Source organism: Columba livia, chromosome 1 (genome assembly GCF_036013475.1).
Source record: "Columba livia isolate bColLiv1 breed racing homer chromosome 1, bColLiv1.pat.W.v2, whole genome shotgun sequence".
Classification (NCBI taxonomy): domain Eukaryota; kingdom Metazoa; phylum Chordata; class Aves; order Columbiformes; family Columbidae; genus Columba; species Columba livia.
In genome coordinates, this window is record NC_088602.1 from 40,778,871 (window position 1) to 40,795,535 (window position 16,665).

At 36.2% G+C, this 16,665-nt stretch overlaps 1 protein-coding gene across 7 annotated transcripts in view; it reads right to left on the reverse strand.

Moving 5' to 3' along the window:
• The window catches only part of PCDH9 (protocadherin 9), a 676,092-nt gene that overhangs the window by 227,895 nt on the left and 431,532 nt on the right, over positions 1 to 16,665 (reverse strand). For 2 of the 7 annotated variants that reach the window (XM_065055292.1, XM_065055285.1), the window contains 2 exons: positions 13,239 to 13,314; positions 5,236 to 11,974 (listed from right to left, as the gene is read on the reverse strand). In XM_065055292.1, coding sequence (XP_064911364.1) covers positions 11,955 to 11,974; positions 13,239 to 13,314 — 96 coding nt within the window. In that variant the 3' untranslated portion in view covers positions 5,236 to 11,954. Of the gene's footprint in view, positions 1 to 5,235; positions 11,975 to 13,238; positions 13,441 to 16,665 lie in introns of those variants that run through there. The other 5 variants (XM_065055272.1, XM_065055271.1, XM_021286757.2 and 2 more) reach the window with 3 other exon arrangements.

A 16,665-nucleotide genomic window follows, 5' to 3' on the forward strand; every position in this document is an offset into this window, starting at 1 on the left:
CAGTCGATATGTTCAGAAATAGAGCTTGTTAGCACAGGTTCCTAGCTAGAATATCCTGAAAATATGACCCTAACAGTCTGATTAAACTGCACAGAGTATTGATAGAACATAACCAATGATGCATGAGGTTATTTTTAACCATGTCCATCTTCAAGATCAGTCCTGCTGTCTCTTTAAATGCTGTAAGGAAGTTAGGTAACCAAAGGTCAGTATCATTAGTTAAATTCTAGATTATCTGAACTCCTCTGTACCCTAGCTGAATGTGTTACATCTGTGCATGTCAGTATGTAGGAATATGCATATATTTTTCTGTTACAGCTGGCATAGTGACCTATATTCATCTATAACATATGTTGGATATTTTCACTTTTCTGTACAAAGTGTCATTAATATGCCTACAAACAGAGTAGTTACTAATGCCAATAGAGGCTTATATTATTATCTGTCTGTTTACAACTGAAAATATACAATTTCCATTCATAATAAAGCAATGATAAAGGACATGTATTTATAGTATTAAGAAAAAAAAATAGTCCTGAAGTAATGGCACAAAGCAATTGCCTCACACTATTCCTTTCATTTCTTATGAAAAGAAAAATAGAAACTGTGAAACCATCATCTAAGCAACTAATCCACTATGGTGTGGATGATTATTTCTGAGTCATTTGGTTCCTCTTTTGAATGGTCCAAGGAATCTGCAGTTATATCAGCTGAAAAAGGCAGCAGTGCAGGGAAATTTTTGATTACACTTGTAATTTCATAAGCTAACCTACAAATGACTTTTAAATTGCTAGTAACACTACAGTACTACTAACCACATACACTTTTTCCTTGAAAATGTGTAGCTGTAACCCATTAGTTAATGACTATGCTCTGCTTGCCAGATCACATTCACACTCACAACAGCTAGTAAGTGGCTGAGTTTCAAGGGGCTGGCAATAACACCACTAATTAAAAATAGCCTCTTTTGTTACATTTTTACAAAACAAATATACTTTTTAAAAAACACAAACCAAAAGAACAAAAAAGAAAATCCCCAAACACCCAAATTGTATTGGCTTTTCTACTGAAAATAAATTCTATTTTGTATGCCTTTGCTGTGTTACAGTATAAGTCTTTGGCAATATCAAAATATGTGTTTACATATCTTCAGTACATTTTGAATTACAACAACGTACGTGTTTTGACTAATAAGTTGCTTTCCCTTGAATTCAGTTAACCACTGGTCTTTAATAGGAAAAAAAAAAAAAAAAAAAGAAAAAAAAAAGTTTGTTTATATTCAGTAAAAGTTAAACACCAAAACTGGGCAATTATTCCATTACACTGTAGTGTCAGTCAGTCATATATATTTTTTACATAACCAAAAACCAAAAAAACTAAAGTCATGAACATGCACACCAGGAGCTTTGTGAATTAAAAAAATATGCAATGATTGTAAAGTTGAGAAGGTTTTCATTTTTCTTCCAGTTCTTTTTGATGGATGAATCATTTATAACTGATGCTTTAATATAAAAATATGTCTTCAATAGCTATCTCCATGGCATTTTACATAAATGCAGTTATGCAATGAAATATTTCAGTACTGTTCAGTAAGGATAAAGTAAAAGAAAGAAGTTATTCAGTCTTCCTCAGTGAACTTAAACACTTCCTTTAGAACTTGAAGACAAAATAGATCTAATCTAAAAGAGTAATTGTGCATATCACCAAGAAAGCACATAGAATTTAATTTCAAATTTTATCTTAAAAATGACATTTTTGTAGGTTTTTCAGGGTGAAGAACATTAAAACTGCCATAAATATGCAGGGAATATTTAAGCATGAAGTATTTGGACAATAGTTCAGTAGTGTAAATTTCTTTAAGATGAGAGGTGAGTTGGCCAATGGAGAAAGAAATAGATGTTATTAAACAGTATTTCTGTATTTACTTCCAGGAATGCACTTTTGACTCAAATCTCCTAGTCATCTCCACTTTACACACTTGGATTTGTATTGTGAAGCCCTTTAGGAGCACAAGAATAGGATTGCCTTTGAATGAAATGATACTAAAATTATTATTCTCCAGTAACCAGTGCAACCACACAAACCCAGAGTAAATGCCACCGAACTGTATGCAGTAAGCGTTATGTCCATAGCACCAGCTGCTTCACACTCAGACCTGTTCCTACTATTCTGCGTATTACTTGCTAATATAGCTATAACCACACTGATTGAGGTATATGTAATTTTTTTCTATTTTTTCCCAAAGATGACTAGATACTACTGAACAAAGAGTAACTTTTTTTTTTTTTAATGAAAAAAAATCTTTTTGCTAGAACTGCAAAATATTCTAAACTTCCTGGAGAGCTGAAGTATTACTCATGTCATTATTTATCTATTTAATGCATTGCAGATAGGAAACATACAGTCTCGGGCTCTGGTAAAGATTTTGTACATATTTGTGTTTCCTTGCCAAAGTTTGGTCACTTATGATGCTACTGCATCTGGATGACTTTCTCCAGAAGGCATGCCTTCACCTTTCACCAAAGAATAAACAAATGTAGCACACTGTGTATGACAGTCAGACTCAAGCATTCTGTTATTATTTTCATTCTCCTTGCTTATCCTGTTTTGACATGAATTTACCTGGATTTAGTATGAAAGGGGATAAAGCTTTAGACCAAAAAAAAATATCAACTAGTATTCCTTTTTCTAAAAGGTTTACTTAAACATGTTTTAGACTGTAAATATAATCTACTTAGTTCATATTTCCACTCTCCTCTCTTGTTTAAGACAAAGAGATCAAGTTGATGCACAGAAACATAAAGCATCCCTTGTGAAAGCAAATATTTGGAAGAAAAGAGAATATTCATTACTTATATAACAGATAACATTCAGATCTTGTTCAGAAAACCTCTCTTCATATGCATGGATTTTTCCTTAGATTTACAACAAAGAAGCAAATATAACATCTAAGAAAAGCAAAAAGAAAAAGTCATAAAATATGCACAGTAAACAAAATGAACACCTAATCTCTGGACAAGACTAGGTCAAATCTCAAGACACTGATTTATAAGAGTATTTCTTAAGATGACACACTTTTTTATACCAAAGGACTAGATCTCCTCCTTGGAAAGCAAAAGCTTCTCACACTATTTATTTTAAGGAAGGAACTCACTGCCCTGTCACTTCACTCCATGGATGTCCCATGTGGACATTCTTAAAGAGACAGTTCAAAATGCAAAATCTTCATTTTGAGATATGTTATTTTTTAAAATGGTATAGGACTTATACTACTTACCAGACATAATTTGGTGGTTGTTTGGAAGAAGGAAAAATGATCAGAGGGCAGAAACATTATTGGATATCTTTCTGTAGGACTGTGCTTTAAAAAGGCAGGATGTTTTAATTTCAGTTATACCAGAAAAGAGAAGGAGGAAGAGGAAGGTATGCAAATTGATATTCTCATTCTATTAGTACTGTAAAAATGAGGCAGAAAATTTAAAATTGCCCTTTTCCTTTGAAAAATGTTATGTGCAGGCAAGTAACCTAGTCTTAAATCTCTCAAAAGATAAGAATATTCCCTTAGCAACGAGAACAGCTGGGATTCATTTCACACCACAGGCTGGATTTCCTGGAATTAACTAAATTTAGGTGGATAATCTTCCCCTATACACAATGGCAATCCAGGCAACACAGTCTGGAAAACTGTCACTCACATTGAAGTGGACACACACGTTTGGTAACTGAGTGCGTATCTAGACTCAGTCATGATCCTGACTAGGTTTCCACTGACTACAATGGGAGCTCAGACTACCTAACTCAGAAGTTAACGAGTTATAGATACATAGGGAGGTTACATATATAACACCCATGTGCATATTAGTAGTCACCTAAATCTGCTAACTTCTTTCTGAATGAATCTCAACCTAAACCTCACTTCTTTTGCCTTACCATTAGCATGCAATGTCAATTTAGAAATATCCTCGTGTACTTAAGATGTTTGCATGGGGCTGTCAAATGTGAAGGAAGGGATTGCAGTTAACAACAGGTAGGTAACCTCATGTAGCACCACACATGTATGTTTAATAAATTATTTGAGCCCTATACATCTACATTCTGGAGCTAAATTTCATCCCAAATATCTATATGTGAGTTTGTTTTTTGAGCTCCTATTTCACTCAAGAAAAATATAGTAAATGGATTCTAGAGTGAAATTTAGACCACCTGTATTAGGTACCTGCTTTAAGATAAGCCAAAAGTTCTAGTGCTCAACAAATTAAAAAGCGAGCTTAGACACCTAGCATAAGGTTTTTGATCACTACATGTAAGCATCCAAATTCAGGAGTCTATAAGATGGAACTGAGTTCCATCATTAAAGTCTGGAACTAATACATGTACTTCTTGGCTACTTACTACAGCCTTCATTCGTAACCTATGGTGGGATATAGGCACTTCTCTATGTAATTCACTGGACTCAATCTACCTTAGGAGCTGAAGTTCTATATTACAGCTTCTTCTACCGCATGCATAATGTACAGGGCTAGACAGATCATTGGTCTTATTCCTTTATTATATTCCTATGAAACCTACCATGGTCTATATCTTCCTACGTAAAGAGCGTTTGAGCACTGTGCTAGTACAATAGGGTCCTTCCTCCTCACGGAGTCCTTCCTTTCAGTGGAGACATCAGTAATTCTAATTCCACTTAAAATTTGCAACCACTTGAATGCTGAAATTAAAAATTCTATGCTAAACTTGATACCTTTATTCTCACAACTATAATCTTTCTTTTAAGCAAGTGTTTGCCATTGTGAATGGCTGTTGCACTGCTAAGACTCCATTAGAAACTGAATGTGAAACATCAGAAAATGAATCTTAGTTTCAATGTAACAAAGAGTCATAGTTGGCAGTAATAACTTTCATTGAATTTCAGAAAAAGAAGCCTCAAAAATCTCAAGCAAATATTGCTGCCATAATCACACTATCACACTTTTAAAAGGTGCATTGTCTCTCATATGCACCTAGAATGCTAATAAAGCCCTTTTGGTATATTTAACCATGATTAAAGATATATGTATTCAGTTGTGCTTTTTACTTTTACTTCCCATGGAAAGTCTCTAAAGAATAGTAAAATCCATTGCTCTTCTGATAAAAGGTACTGTTAAATGGCATGCTCACAAGGCATGGAAAAGTACCCATTCTGGTCAGATCAATTAATGACAGAGAACCTGATGTAAAAAAAAAAAAAAAAAAAAAAAAAAGGCAAAAAGCCTTAAAAGCCTTTGTTTAGAAAACTTATGTTTTATATTTTAACTTGAATTCACCGACTGTGTTGTTTCTAAAAGTGTTAGAAAGGACTGAATTATTCACTGTTCTTTTCTGTTCTGTCTGCATATGCAACCAATATTTTAAAAAGAAAGAAAAAAGAAATATACCCAAGAACAAAATATTGCAACATTCAAAATATTACAGAGAACTAACCAATTTATTAGAGGTCCAAGATGATCTGACCACCATGACCAATCTATGGACATTGAACATCTAGTTTATCAAATAAAAGGTGAACAGTTAATTTGGTCAAAGTCAGTGAGAATCAGAATATTGTTTCCTCTGTCCCTGAAGACCATTAGATGAAAGAATCATTCTGAAACATTTGCTGTAGATACAAGCAGAAGATGATAGACACTTCTTTACAAATTATTGTCTGGGATTTCTGAACTGTGTTATGCAGGATGCTGTACTAGTCAAAATAGTCCCCTGGGTCTCAAATATGTATACACTTCTGGAAGTCAAATACTTCCTGATGACAAAAGGTGGTACAGTCTCACAGAAAAGGAGCTAGACACTGAAGGTAAATGCTTTCAGACTGGGAAAATGGTATCTACTTGAACAGTCTTGTGGTTTAACCTTGGATAGCTGCCAGGTGCCCACTAAGCTGCTCGATCTCTCCCCTGCCTCAATAAAACAGGAAGAGGAAATAAGATTCAATAGCTCATGGGATGATATAAGGATAGGGAAATCATTCATCACTCACTGTCACCAGCAGAACTGAGTCAACTTGGGGATGATTGATCTAATTTATAGAAAATTAAAAACTTCATAGTATTGTGAGAAAACAAAACAAAACAAAACATAAAACCAAAAACAGCACACCTCCCCAGACTCCTTCCTTCTTCTCAGGCTCAACTTCACTCCTTCATTCTCTACTTTTCTGGTTCCTCTTTCCCCACACTTCGGCCAAGTGATGCAGGGGAACAGGGAATGGGAGTTACAGTCACTTGATAACACTTTGTCTGTGTCAATCCTTCCTCATCACACTGTTCCCCTCTCCAGCATGGGGTCCCTTCTGAAGAACAGAGTCTTTCATTAACTGCTCCAGTATTGGTCCTTTGCATGGGGTGCAGACCTTCTGGAATAGACTGCTCCAGCGTGGATCCCCCGTGCGCTGCAGCTACCTTCAGGGCATATCCACCTGTTCTAGTGTGGAGTCCTCCATGGGCTGCAGAGGACACCATCTTCCTCCCCGTGGGCTGAAGAGGCACCTGGAGAACCCTCGCCCCCTACTTCTTCAATGGCCTTGGTGTCTGCAGGGTTGTTTCTCTCATATTTTTCTTATTCCTCTCTCCCAGCTGCTGTGCAGTTCTGGGCAGCAGTGGGTCTGTTTTGGAGCCAGCAGGAATGGTCTCTGTCTAACATGGGGGCAGATGCTGCTCTCTTCTCATAGAAGAACCCCCTGCAACCTTCCCAGCCCTTGACATGTAAACCCAATATAAACACCAAGGGAAATAAATCACTAGACTATTTTGAAATACAGGTTTGTTTTAAGAAATCTTGTGTGAAATTCTATGCACTGTGGTATGACAGAGGTTTAGCTACATAATGATAATGCTTTAAAACTTAAAAAATCTATGAATGTCTGCAGTACATTTGGGCTTACTGTGATAAGATGAAAAACCTTGTGAGAAGATAACACCAATAGGAGAAAAATAACTCTTAACAATTCCTTAACTGTCTTTTGTTTTAGCCTGTACTACTGGCAAAAACATCTGTGGTTTTAAACCCTCCTAGGTATAAGCAGTGACGGAACCCACAGGCACCAGCTTTCACCTAGTGTGCAACCTTCTCCTTCTTTTAATCCTCTAACCCTTCTAAAATTTTCTTGCCCCCACCTAACCTTTCCAAACCACTGCTGAGGACCTGCAATTTCTTGCCTTGGATGGCAGCAGCAGCTAGAAAGTTCAGACACATCAGGTGTTCATGTTACAGAAGTCATGGGGCAAGTTCCCCTCTCGCTGCCCATTCAGTGGTGATGTCATCCTGATTTACACTCCAATTAGCTTTGGTGTATGGGGGAAAAGAAAGCAGAACAGGAACAGACGTAGCATAGTGAATTTTCTAAACCAAGACAATTTTAAAATCCTTGCTTTAATGAGGCAGCAAGGAGATCTAAAGAGATAGCAATACCTCTTATGCCTCTCAGATTTTATTTATCTTTTTAAAAAAATAAGTTCATGGTCTAAGATTGAATCCAGACTTCAAACTATTTTATAGCTCTTCACTAGGCTAATTCACCAACTTGACTCCAGTTTTTCTTACTCCTACTTGCCTGTAGCTAAATGTGACAGTGCTACATTCTGTGTGAGGTATGAACTTGTGTTTAATGAAATGGATGAAATGACTCAAAGGCAAATGTTCTTATTTTAGTTCACATGAAGTCTCATATTATAAAAACACAAGACTAACTACGGACAGTGATTTATCTAGAGCTACGCATTAACAGAGTAACATTTCTTTCTACACCTTAGGATGTTCAGCGACAGACTCCAATATTGTCAAGTATGACAAGAAATTTTTGAGGCAGCAAAATGAAAGGCAGGATTAAGCAGAGGGTATGCCTGCAAGGTTAAAACATCATCACCCACTGGGTGTAATGATAGTGACACTGTAAAACCAAAGCTCTTTGCATGAAAGGTTTAGCTTCTCCACATGGGACTCTGTCATATGACCCAATGTAATACAAGGCAGTCATGCCATTATTCTGAACTTTAATCAAAATTAAACCACTGCCATGGAGATCTTTCTACTTATTACTGGAATCATAGTACAATTTAATACCCCTGGCATCACTTGACCAAACCACCATAATACTAGGTTTATAAAAAGTGAGAACTCAGTTGTTGATCAGCCACATGCATCCATACAATTTTAAATGTACTGGAAATAAAAAAGCTATCCACAAAAAGTATTATTTGTAGACAGCATTATAACATTCTTTCAAAAATATGGAATTTATTTTGAATTTCAATTAATAACTTAGGAGATAATAGAATATTCTATTTAATTTGAAGGTGACCTTCAAAACAGTGGTTTTGTTACAATTTTTTCTACAGCTCCCTTTTTTGAGCTTTTTGTGTTATGTAATGTATTAATACTACATACTAATAGGTGTAGAAATTAGGCAAGCATTTACTTAGCTTCATGAACATATATCAGAAGACATTGATATTATATTTCTGTCTGGTTTTAAACCATTGGAATTATTCCATAGATTCATCTACAGTGTATAGTAGGCTTTCTCCCCAGAGCAGTTCTAGCACTCCGCTAAATATATGCTATTCCTCTTTATCTCTCTGAAGAAAAATGAATCACATCCACAGCTTGCAGCTATCAAAATGCAATTTATCAAGCATTTTCTTGAAAGTATAGTTTTCCCCTTCTTTACACTAGGAGGCACATTTTTTCTTCATACAGTTCTGTCGCACAGCTCTGCTGCATGAAACCCTCAGACACATTAATAATTCCAATCTAAATTTAAGTCCCTGACAACTTTTACAAAACCACAATGAAAGAAGAATTCTTCACTAATAAGGTGGGTTGGTTTGTTTTTTTGTTGGTTGGGGTAGTTTTTATGCAATGAATACCAGACTGCTGGCAAATAAAAACAGTTTTATTTTGAGTGATTATTGAAGAAATAATTCAAATTAAGATACATCAGACAGCTGTACACATTATATGATGATGAAGATGATAAAGAGGATGATAAAGAGGATGTTTGTGTTAAAACTTCACTTTCTGATATGCACATTTAAAACCACTAAAAATCAGGACTTTTGAAAATAAGAGAGGCTATAAATTTATACCAGTAAATACAATTTTACAATGACTTTTTTTTTTTTTTTTCTAATCTTAAAGAAATTTTATGTTTTCTAAATTCTTGTCTGATATACTAAAAGGTAAAGAACTTTAATCAGGTAATTGATCTTTGGAATATCTTCTTTCAGTTTTTATAAAAAGTGTCAAACACACCCTCCAAATGATAGTGTTCATTTGTAAAACATGTAAGGTCAGCATTTCACACATCAAAGCATAGTTCAGATTATTAAAAACTATGAGTTTCCCATAAAATACAGAAGCACCGTTTCGCATGTGCCTGGTTTTGTTTTGTTGGTCTATTTTAGAAATTCTCAAAATGACAATATTTACAAACTTTCTATTTTGTTTGTCATCATAGTGAAAGGCAATGTAGCCAGGCTATGTCATACTACTTTCCTTTCTTCTTGGTCCAAGCTTCTCACAAAGTCATGGTCAGCAAAGCAAGGCTAAGGCTGTTAATTACTGCATTTAAATGCAATAAGATATTGTAACATACACAAGGCTTGCCTTACAAGTCAATATTGCATGCAAAATTCAATCATCATAACTATGACTCTTGAATAATAACACTTCCTGCAGTAAATTTGAAGTACTTGCTGTTATCATTTAATAATGCACAACAAAACCACAGTGCTGGTGTCACTCTGTAGCATTATGTTGTTTTTAAATACAGTGAATTGTTGCTCACTGATGGAAGAATTCTCATAAAGCATATCAGGGTGCAAACGAGTCAAAGGTAAAACACAAGGAAGTTACAACTGACAAGTTAGCATCATAATCCTCTGACAATGAAAGGATATCTTAGACAACTGAATGAAACCCTTGAGTTAAAATAAAAGACTATACAAAGAAGACAAGGTTGAGTGCTACAAACCAAAATTGTACTGTACACATCACTATTAAGTTCTTATAAATCTTATTTTGTACTTCATATTTCTATCTTGTTGCATTTCCCTCATAACCACAGTGACAGTGTGTGGCTGCTAATGCTAGTGTTTGACATTTCTCTTCATTTCAGTTTCCCCCAGTGAGGGAGACTGCTGTTTTAAGATTAGCCAGATGAATGTACTCTCACTGCATGTGTTTCTTTCATTAAATCATGCAACTGTAGCTCTTGTGTCTCTGTAGAACCTAATGATTGCAAGAAAATGTAGCAAAAAGGTTTTTCATACCTTTGTGTAAAACCTTATAAAGACTTTTAGATTTTATTATTTTGTTTTCCTATTTCAGATTTTGAAGACATGGACCTTGGTCACTCTTCAAATATAATTAAAATAGCCACAAACTAATATTGAGAAACAATGACTGCATTTTTATTCACAAAACTTCACAGTGTACAGTAATAAACCACACAATTCACTGAGCATCGAAGCCATTAACCAAAATTGTTCTCACCATGAGGCAAGGACTTTACCATCAAGATTAACATCATATTCCCATGAGCTGAAACAAACCTTGACTTAGAATTAACTTTCATAAAAATACAGCTGGACAAATCTGTATTTTTTGTGTAGATTTTATTCTTGGAGATAATTAGAAAATATTCCCACAAGCAGTTATCTTTCTCTTCAGTTGAAATATTTAAAAACAAAATAAAATATTGTCCTGCAACATTTATCATCCAAAACTGGCAATAGTACATGTACATAGTAACACCACTACTCTCTACTTAGACTTTTTCCTTACTTTATAGCTGTATCTTTTACCTCAGCATGCACCAAGTATTTTCATAAACAGCAATCCCTAAAACAGCCACTGAAATGAAATTACCTCTACTGTTAAATACAACAACTATTTAACATTTCATAGCAATAAAACTAGAGATTCAGCTTAGAAGTGTCAAAGAATACAGTGTTGAAATACTACAGAAGTTATTTTAACCATGAACATATGTAAATACCCACAAAGTAATTTTGCCCAGCCACCAGATAGTGTTTTTCTCTTCTGAAAATTGCCACAGAATCTTCAATAACCATAAACTGCTTTAAACTCCATTTCACATCTCATCCAGAAACATGTGTCTCCAGTAGCAAAATAGCTTTTGACACAATGCCTGGGCAATAACTTGAAACTGAATAAGATATAAAAGTCAAATCCTTCTAATAAGCGGCATCACTCCCTTCATGCCTAGGATGACTTCTGTCACTGTAATGACCATATAATTCCCTTCCGAGTTTGTGAGATTTGATGAGATATGGAATGCACTATTTCAATGTCTGTCCTAATTCAGTCTGATAAAAGGTTAAAAACCTATACTTCAGTACTCCACTAATCATCAGTACAACTTGATGGCTAGATTTTCAAAAATTTGCCATGAATTCAGCATCCCCAAGGCTAAACAGGTGTAACCACAGACATATTAAGACTTTTCATATAGCTTTTAAAAACATTCACTCTGACTAATCTTCTATTTGTCTCTATATTAGAGATTAATAGCTCATCATGATTAATATACTAGATTTTCACAACATGTTTGATACAAATTTTCTAAAAACACCTTTTTAATAACTTGCTGTGAAATTTGCTAAGCACATTTATCCTAACTCTCCTGGAGAATTTTGATGTCACATTTTGAAGAGATGTGCAATTCAGAGTTAGTGAAGCCGATGTGACAGTGCCAACACATAATGCTGCCTTAAAACTCCTGTCTGATCTCGCTAAATCTTTCGCATGTCTCATACGTGGTCAGAGAATTAACAGGATAATTCCACTTAAGCTCCTCACTTGCTTAAGCAGACATACATTCTTGCTCCAGAGTCAATCCATTCATAGTTGCTATTCTTTTATAGTTCTTTGTATTTCAACAGATTTAGGGTTTAACATCATAGTTCCAACAACAGTTCTGTTTTGGTAAAGAAAATATAATGGAGGTGTCATATTAAGGACAAAAAAAAAAAAAAAAAAAAAGAAAATAAAAAGGAAACCAGAATACCACTCTGAGACAGTGAAGCATTTTGTTTCTTTTTAAAGTCTTACCTAACAAACTCACTCTGTCCTCACATAAAAAGTATGAGATACATGTTTCTAAGGTCAATATTCCACAGTTCACATTCTTATCTATGGTGATTTAAATGTCATAATTCAAATCCAGCTCTGCCCAAATGAGAACATGGGCCTTAATATTGTGCATTATATCCCAGGGCAGGCCACCTTCTCTCCTGGTTTGTATGGGCCTAGCGACAATTTAGTCATCTATACAAAAGGAAAAAATCCCAGAAGGGGAAACTAGTTCTTATTTCTATACTCCTGGGATGCAAGAGAAATCAAGTTCAATTACCTTCCAAGAGCACAGATCAGACTTTTAACCTTTCCCTCCACATTCTAGACAGAAAACAAGTGGCTTAAGGGCAGTGCTACTGCCCCCTCCCAGTTTTCACTATGTCCAAGTCTCCACATTCCAATGCCAAAATAAAAGTCATGGTATTGGTTAAGACCTCACTTCATTTTTTAACACTGACTGTCACAAACACTTCAATAATGTAAATCTATTATAGAGAAGGAAAGAAGAAGAAAGGAAGAAATTCCCAAACCAGATAAACTAAAAATTCTTAGTATTTGTATGAAAATGTATATCAAACATTTCCAAAAAGCAGAACATCAAGCCATTCCAGACCAAAAGCGAAACCCTGTGGTTCTTGCTGTTAGAAGGGGGAATTGTAGGTGTGTTTGCTATAGAAATTTTTCAGTGCTTCACTGAGTTACTGTCTTCTAGGTTAGTCTTTAAAGGTTTATTTAGAATGACTTTCCTAACACAAAGGCCAGTGCTAAATAGCAACAGCACAGCAAACATCAATAAAATTTTGCTACCTTGTACCACTTCCTTCTTCCCAGCTGTTCTCACTTACTGTGCAATTTGTCTGGAGCTGTTTTTTTCACCCTGGCTATAATTTTGTTTCTACAGTCAAATTATATGGGGCACTTCAGGCAAAAGACATTATTTCCTACCAAGTGTTATGAGCTACCACGACCAAATATTCATGCACGTGCTTAAAAACATTCTAAAAACATCTTAAAAAACATCTCACCCATTGCATCAAAGAGATTAAAAAGAAAGTAATCAAGTTACCAAAGCAACTCAGATAAGCAGAGCACTGACAGTGACTCACCCGAGTTGGGGTCAGAGTTGCCATCAGCTTCAGTCCTCTTGTCCGGTGAAGCCTGGTCATAGAATTCGTCCTGCGGCTGAACCAGAGGGAGAGGGTGTGAGATCAGGGTTCCACTACCCACCGGCTCGTGGTCTCCCAGACCACTATCACTGCAGCTTTCCTGGGAGCCATCAGGGAGGTGAAATGTAACACGGCGCTGGGACTACAAAGAAGAGCACAGGACATGCTGATTAGTGCTCTTCTTTTCTGTTCTCCTAACTCTTTACTTTTTTTTTTTTTTTTTAATTATTATTATGACATACAAGCAGATTCCTGGTAATGTTTATGAAGCAATTGTTATTGTCATTTTTGCTTTTTTTTTTTTTTTTTTTTTTTTTCTTTTGCTTGCTTTTAGAGCAGCCCAGGGAAGATGGCAGGGAGGAGAGCCAGATTTCAAAGGTCTGCACATGCTCATCTGTGAAGTAAGCTTCTCATAAGAAAGTGATCAGTATACAGTTAGGCATATTTCTCATCATTTTAAAAGTATAATCTATGTAAACTCTCTCAGAGAATCAGAAACTTTTGCAAACTATGTTATGAAAAGCAAAGGACATAAGTGTGTATTTCTGAGGTTAAAACCTGCATTATCCCAGTTCAAACTAATATCACTCTGGTAAGAGAACTAAAAATAAACAACACATAGTTTGGTCAAACAACACAGTGAATGAGAACCAGAATTTTGAATTTTCCTGAACTTATCAAAAAAAATCTCCCCCCAGTAATCTCAAAGTAAAACAATCAAACAAGTAAACAAATAAATCCCCCCCCCAACAAAACCCCAACAATTAACCAATCAACCAAACAATCAAACTGAACCAAATCAAACCAACAAAAAACCCCCAAACACTTGGTTTAGTCAACCATTATTTATTTTGAACCTCTCTCCTCTGCAGAAGTAACCTGACTTTGTGCATTGTGGCCAAAGTTGATACAGTGATCCCCCATGAGCTCAGGAGGTGATAGTACTGCTGCAAATTGTTTAGCAACTGCAACTATGGGATACATGAAAGGAGTATTACGGGTCTTCCTGGATCAAAATACTGAATCTCTGAAGCATCGGAAACAACTAGTTTAACAGTATCTCAAGAGAGTGGTTAAAATAAGCACATCTTCCCACAAAAATGAGTTTCAGCAGCAGGGAGCCTGAGTGATCTTGTTAGCTAGATTGGTTTAGAATAAAGAAGAAATTCACAAAGTTTGCCTTAAACTTAATAACTGTTTAGTTGAGTAGTTATTTTCTTATTAATATTAGTAATCTCAAAGTTATATGTTATATTGATGCCATACAAGAGGTATCTTCCACTAGTTACTAATTTTTAAGTAGTTAAAATTGAATGTCCTGTAGTCATCCCAATTCCAAGTAAGTTTTCCTGAAGTTAATAGAAAAAGCATCAGGCCCTGGGGGAAAACCTCAAGTTAATAGCACTAACTGTATATTTGCTTATTAAAACTATTTGTTAATGGTAATTCCTACCATTTTACATGACGATCAATATCTTCTCCCAGATTTGTTTTTATTCATCTCCCTTGGGTGGACATAGATAGTTGATTAAGTCAATTTCAGATTACTGTGTAATTCAGTACAGATATAAATGTAATACTATTTGCTCTTGGCTGTGATTTCATAATTAGCATTTTGCTTTTAAGTTCTTTTTCTGGCTTTAGGATTAGAATCCAGATGTAGCAAAACCAAACAGATCTTCTGAGTCATTAGTTTGTATTCACTTACATCAGCAGAGGACCCAACTCTATATACGATCAAGAAGAAAACTTTTAGCTCATACTTTGTTATTTTTTCTTATAACTTTTTCATTCTGGAATTGCCACCCTGAGCAATTTGTTTTGAATTGCTAGCATGTTCTTTCCCTTCAACAGGAAAACATAGAAATATACCTAACCGCACAGCTTAATACCTTCTCTTTCTGCATTTATTTTCAATAACCCAAATTTAGAGATCTGTTCTTCCAAAGTAAGAATTTATGTCACTGGTAAAATCAATAAGAAGGACCGAAAAAGGAGATTATATTTTAAAACCAAAATACTCTGTGGGAAAACATGAATGATTGAGAAAATAAACCCTTAAAGTGAGAGAGGAGATGTAAATTTCAATCTAAGATTCTGCAAAATCATTAAACCCCCATAATTAATTAAGCACCCAAATAAACAGAAAAAGTACATGATTACAGAAATGTCTAGTTTAATGAGTAATGTAGTAAAAATACTGATCCTGTAACAACAGCTCCTCATACGAGCCAAAATCTGCTCTGATTCTACACTGGCAGGTGACGCATCAGTAAAATGGCACAGGCCTAACACTAATACTGGCAACTTCTTAGGTCACAGTGCTATACATTTTTAAATCCGTACTTTAAACTATAAGGAAAAAAAATATCAGCTTGGCTTTCTGAGCCTCTCACTGAGGACCCCACGTATCATAGAGGATTATAAAAACTTCTAAAGGTCACATAAACAGTGGTCCAGTTCCACAGATGACGAACGGACAGTATGTAGTCCATCAAGAAACTTTAGACTAGTCCGTGCCATCAAGACAATAAGGAGAAAAAGCCTTCTATAAAGAGAGACTCAAAGCAAATGCTCAAGCTTAGGCATATCAGATTAATTGCAAGGGAAGACTGTCACTCAAACTACTGAGAATTTAGGAGGGTGTTAAGTGATGAGCTATGTGGCCACATCCTTGAGCTGCCTGGTCCAGGATCATCTTGCCCAGCCTCTGAAGCCCAGCCTCTGAAGCCCAGCCCGAGGACCAGGGGTCTCTGCCTAGGCTGAGGGGCATGTCTACCACTTTCCCCTTTGTACGCCCAAAGTTGCTGTACCGAGACTGAGTGTGTGTCTCAGACACATGCATGGACACACACACAGAGGACATGGACACGGCTGGTCACAAAGATGGCCACAGACAAGGTGCTGCTTCCAGCAGATCCCACATTCAGGACTCACACCAGACAAAGGCACAGGCAGCCACAACCTGTCCTCCTCTTGGGCTGGCAGAGGCAGAAGGTCACTATTGCACCACACAAACACATTAATGGCATCACTGCCTGGATCCTAGCCCCCCTTACCTGACCCACAGGCTCAACTGGGTGCTCACCGCACACACGCAGCACTCACACTCTTCCCACAGGCACACCACACTTGTGGGTCCCCCAGATACCAGCATGGACCCTCTGGCTGCCCGATACCCCTGAACAGACCTGGGGCTTCCTACTCATTGGCTGGTTCAGCTTGAAGCTTGCCAGTGAATCCACATGCACACCCCATGCACACCCAGTTTGAAGCAAGTACAGATGCAGCAGCCGGCACCCAGCACATGGGCTGTGATCCATGGTCCCGATACAGCCACTGATGCTGAGCCCTTTGTTCATACATT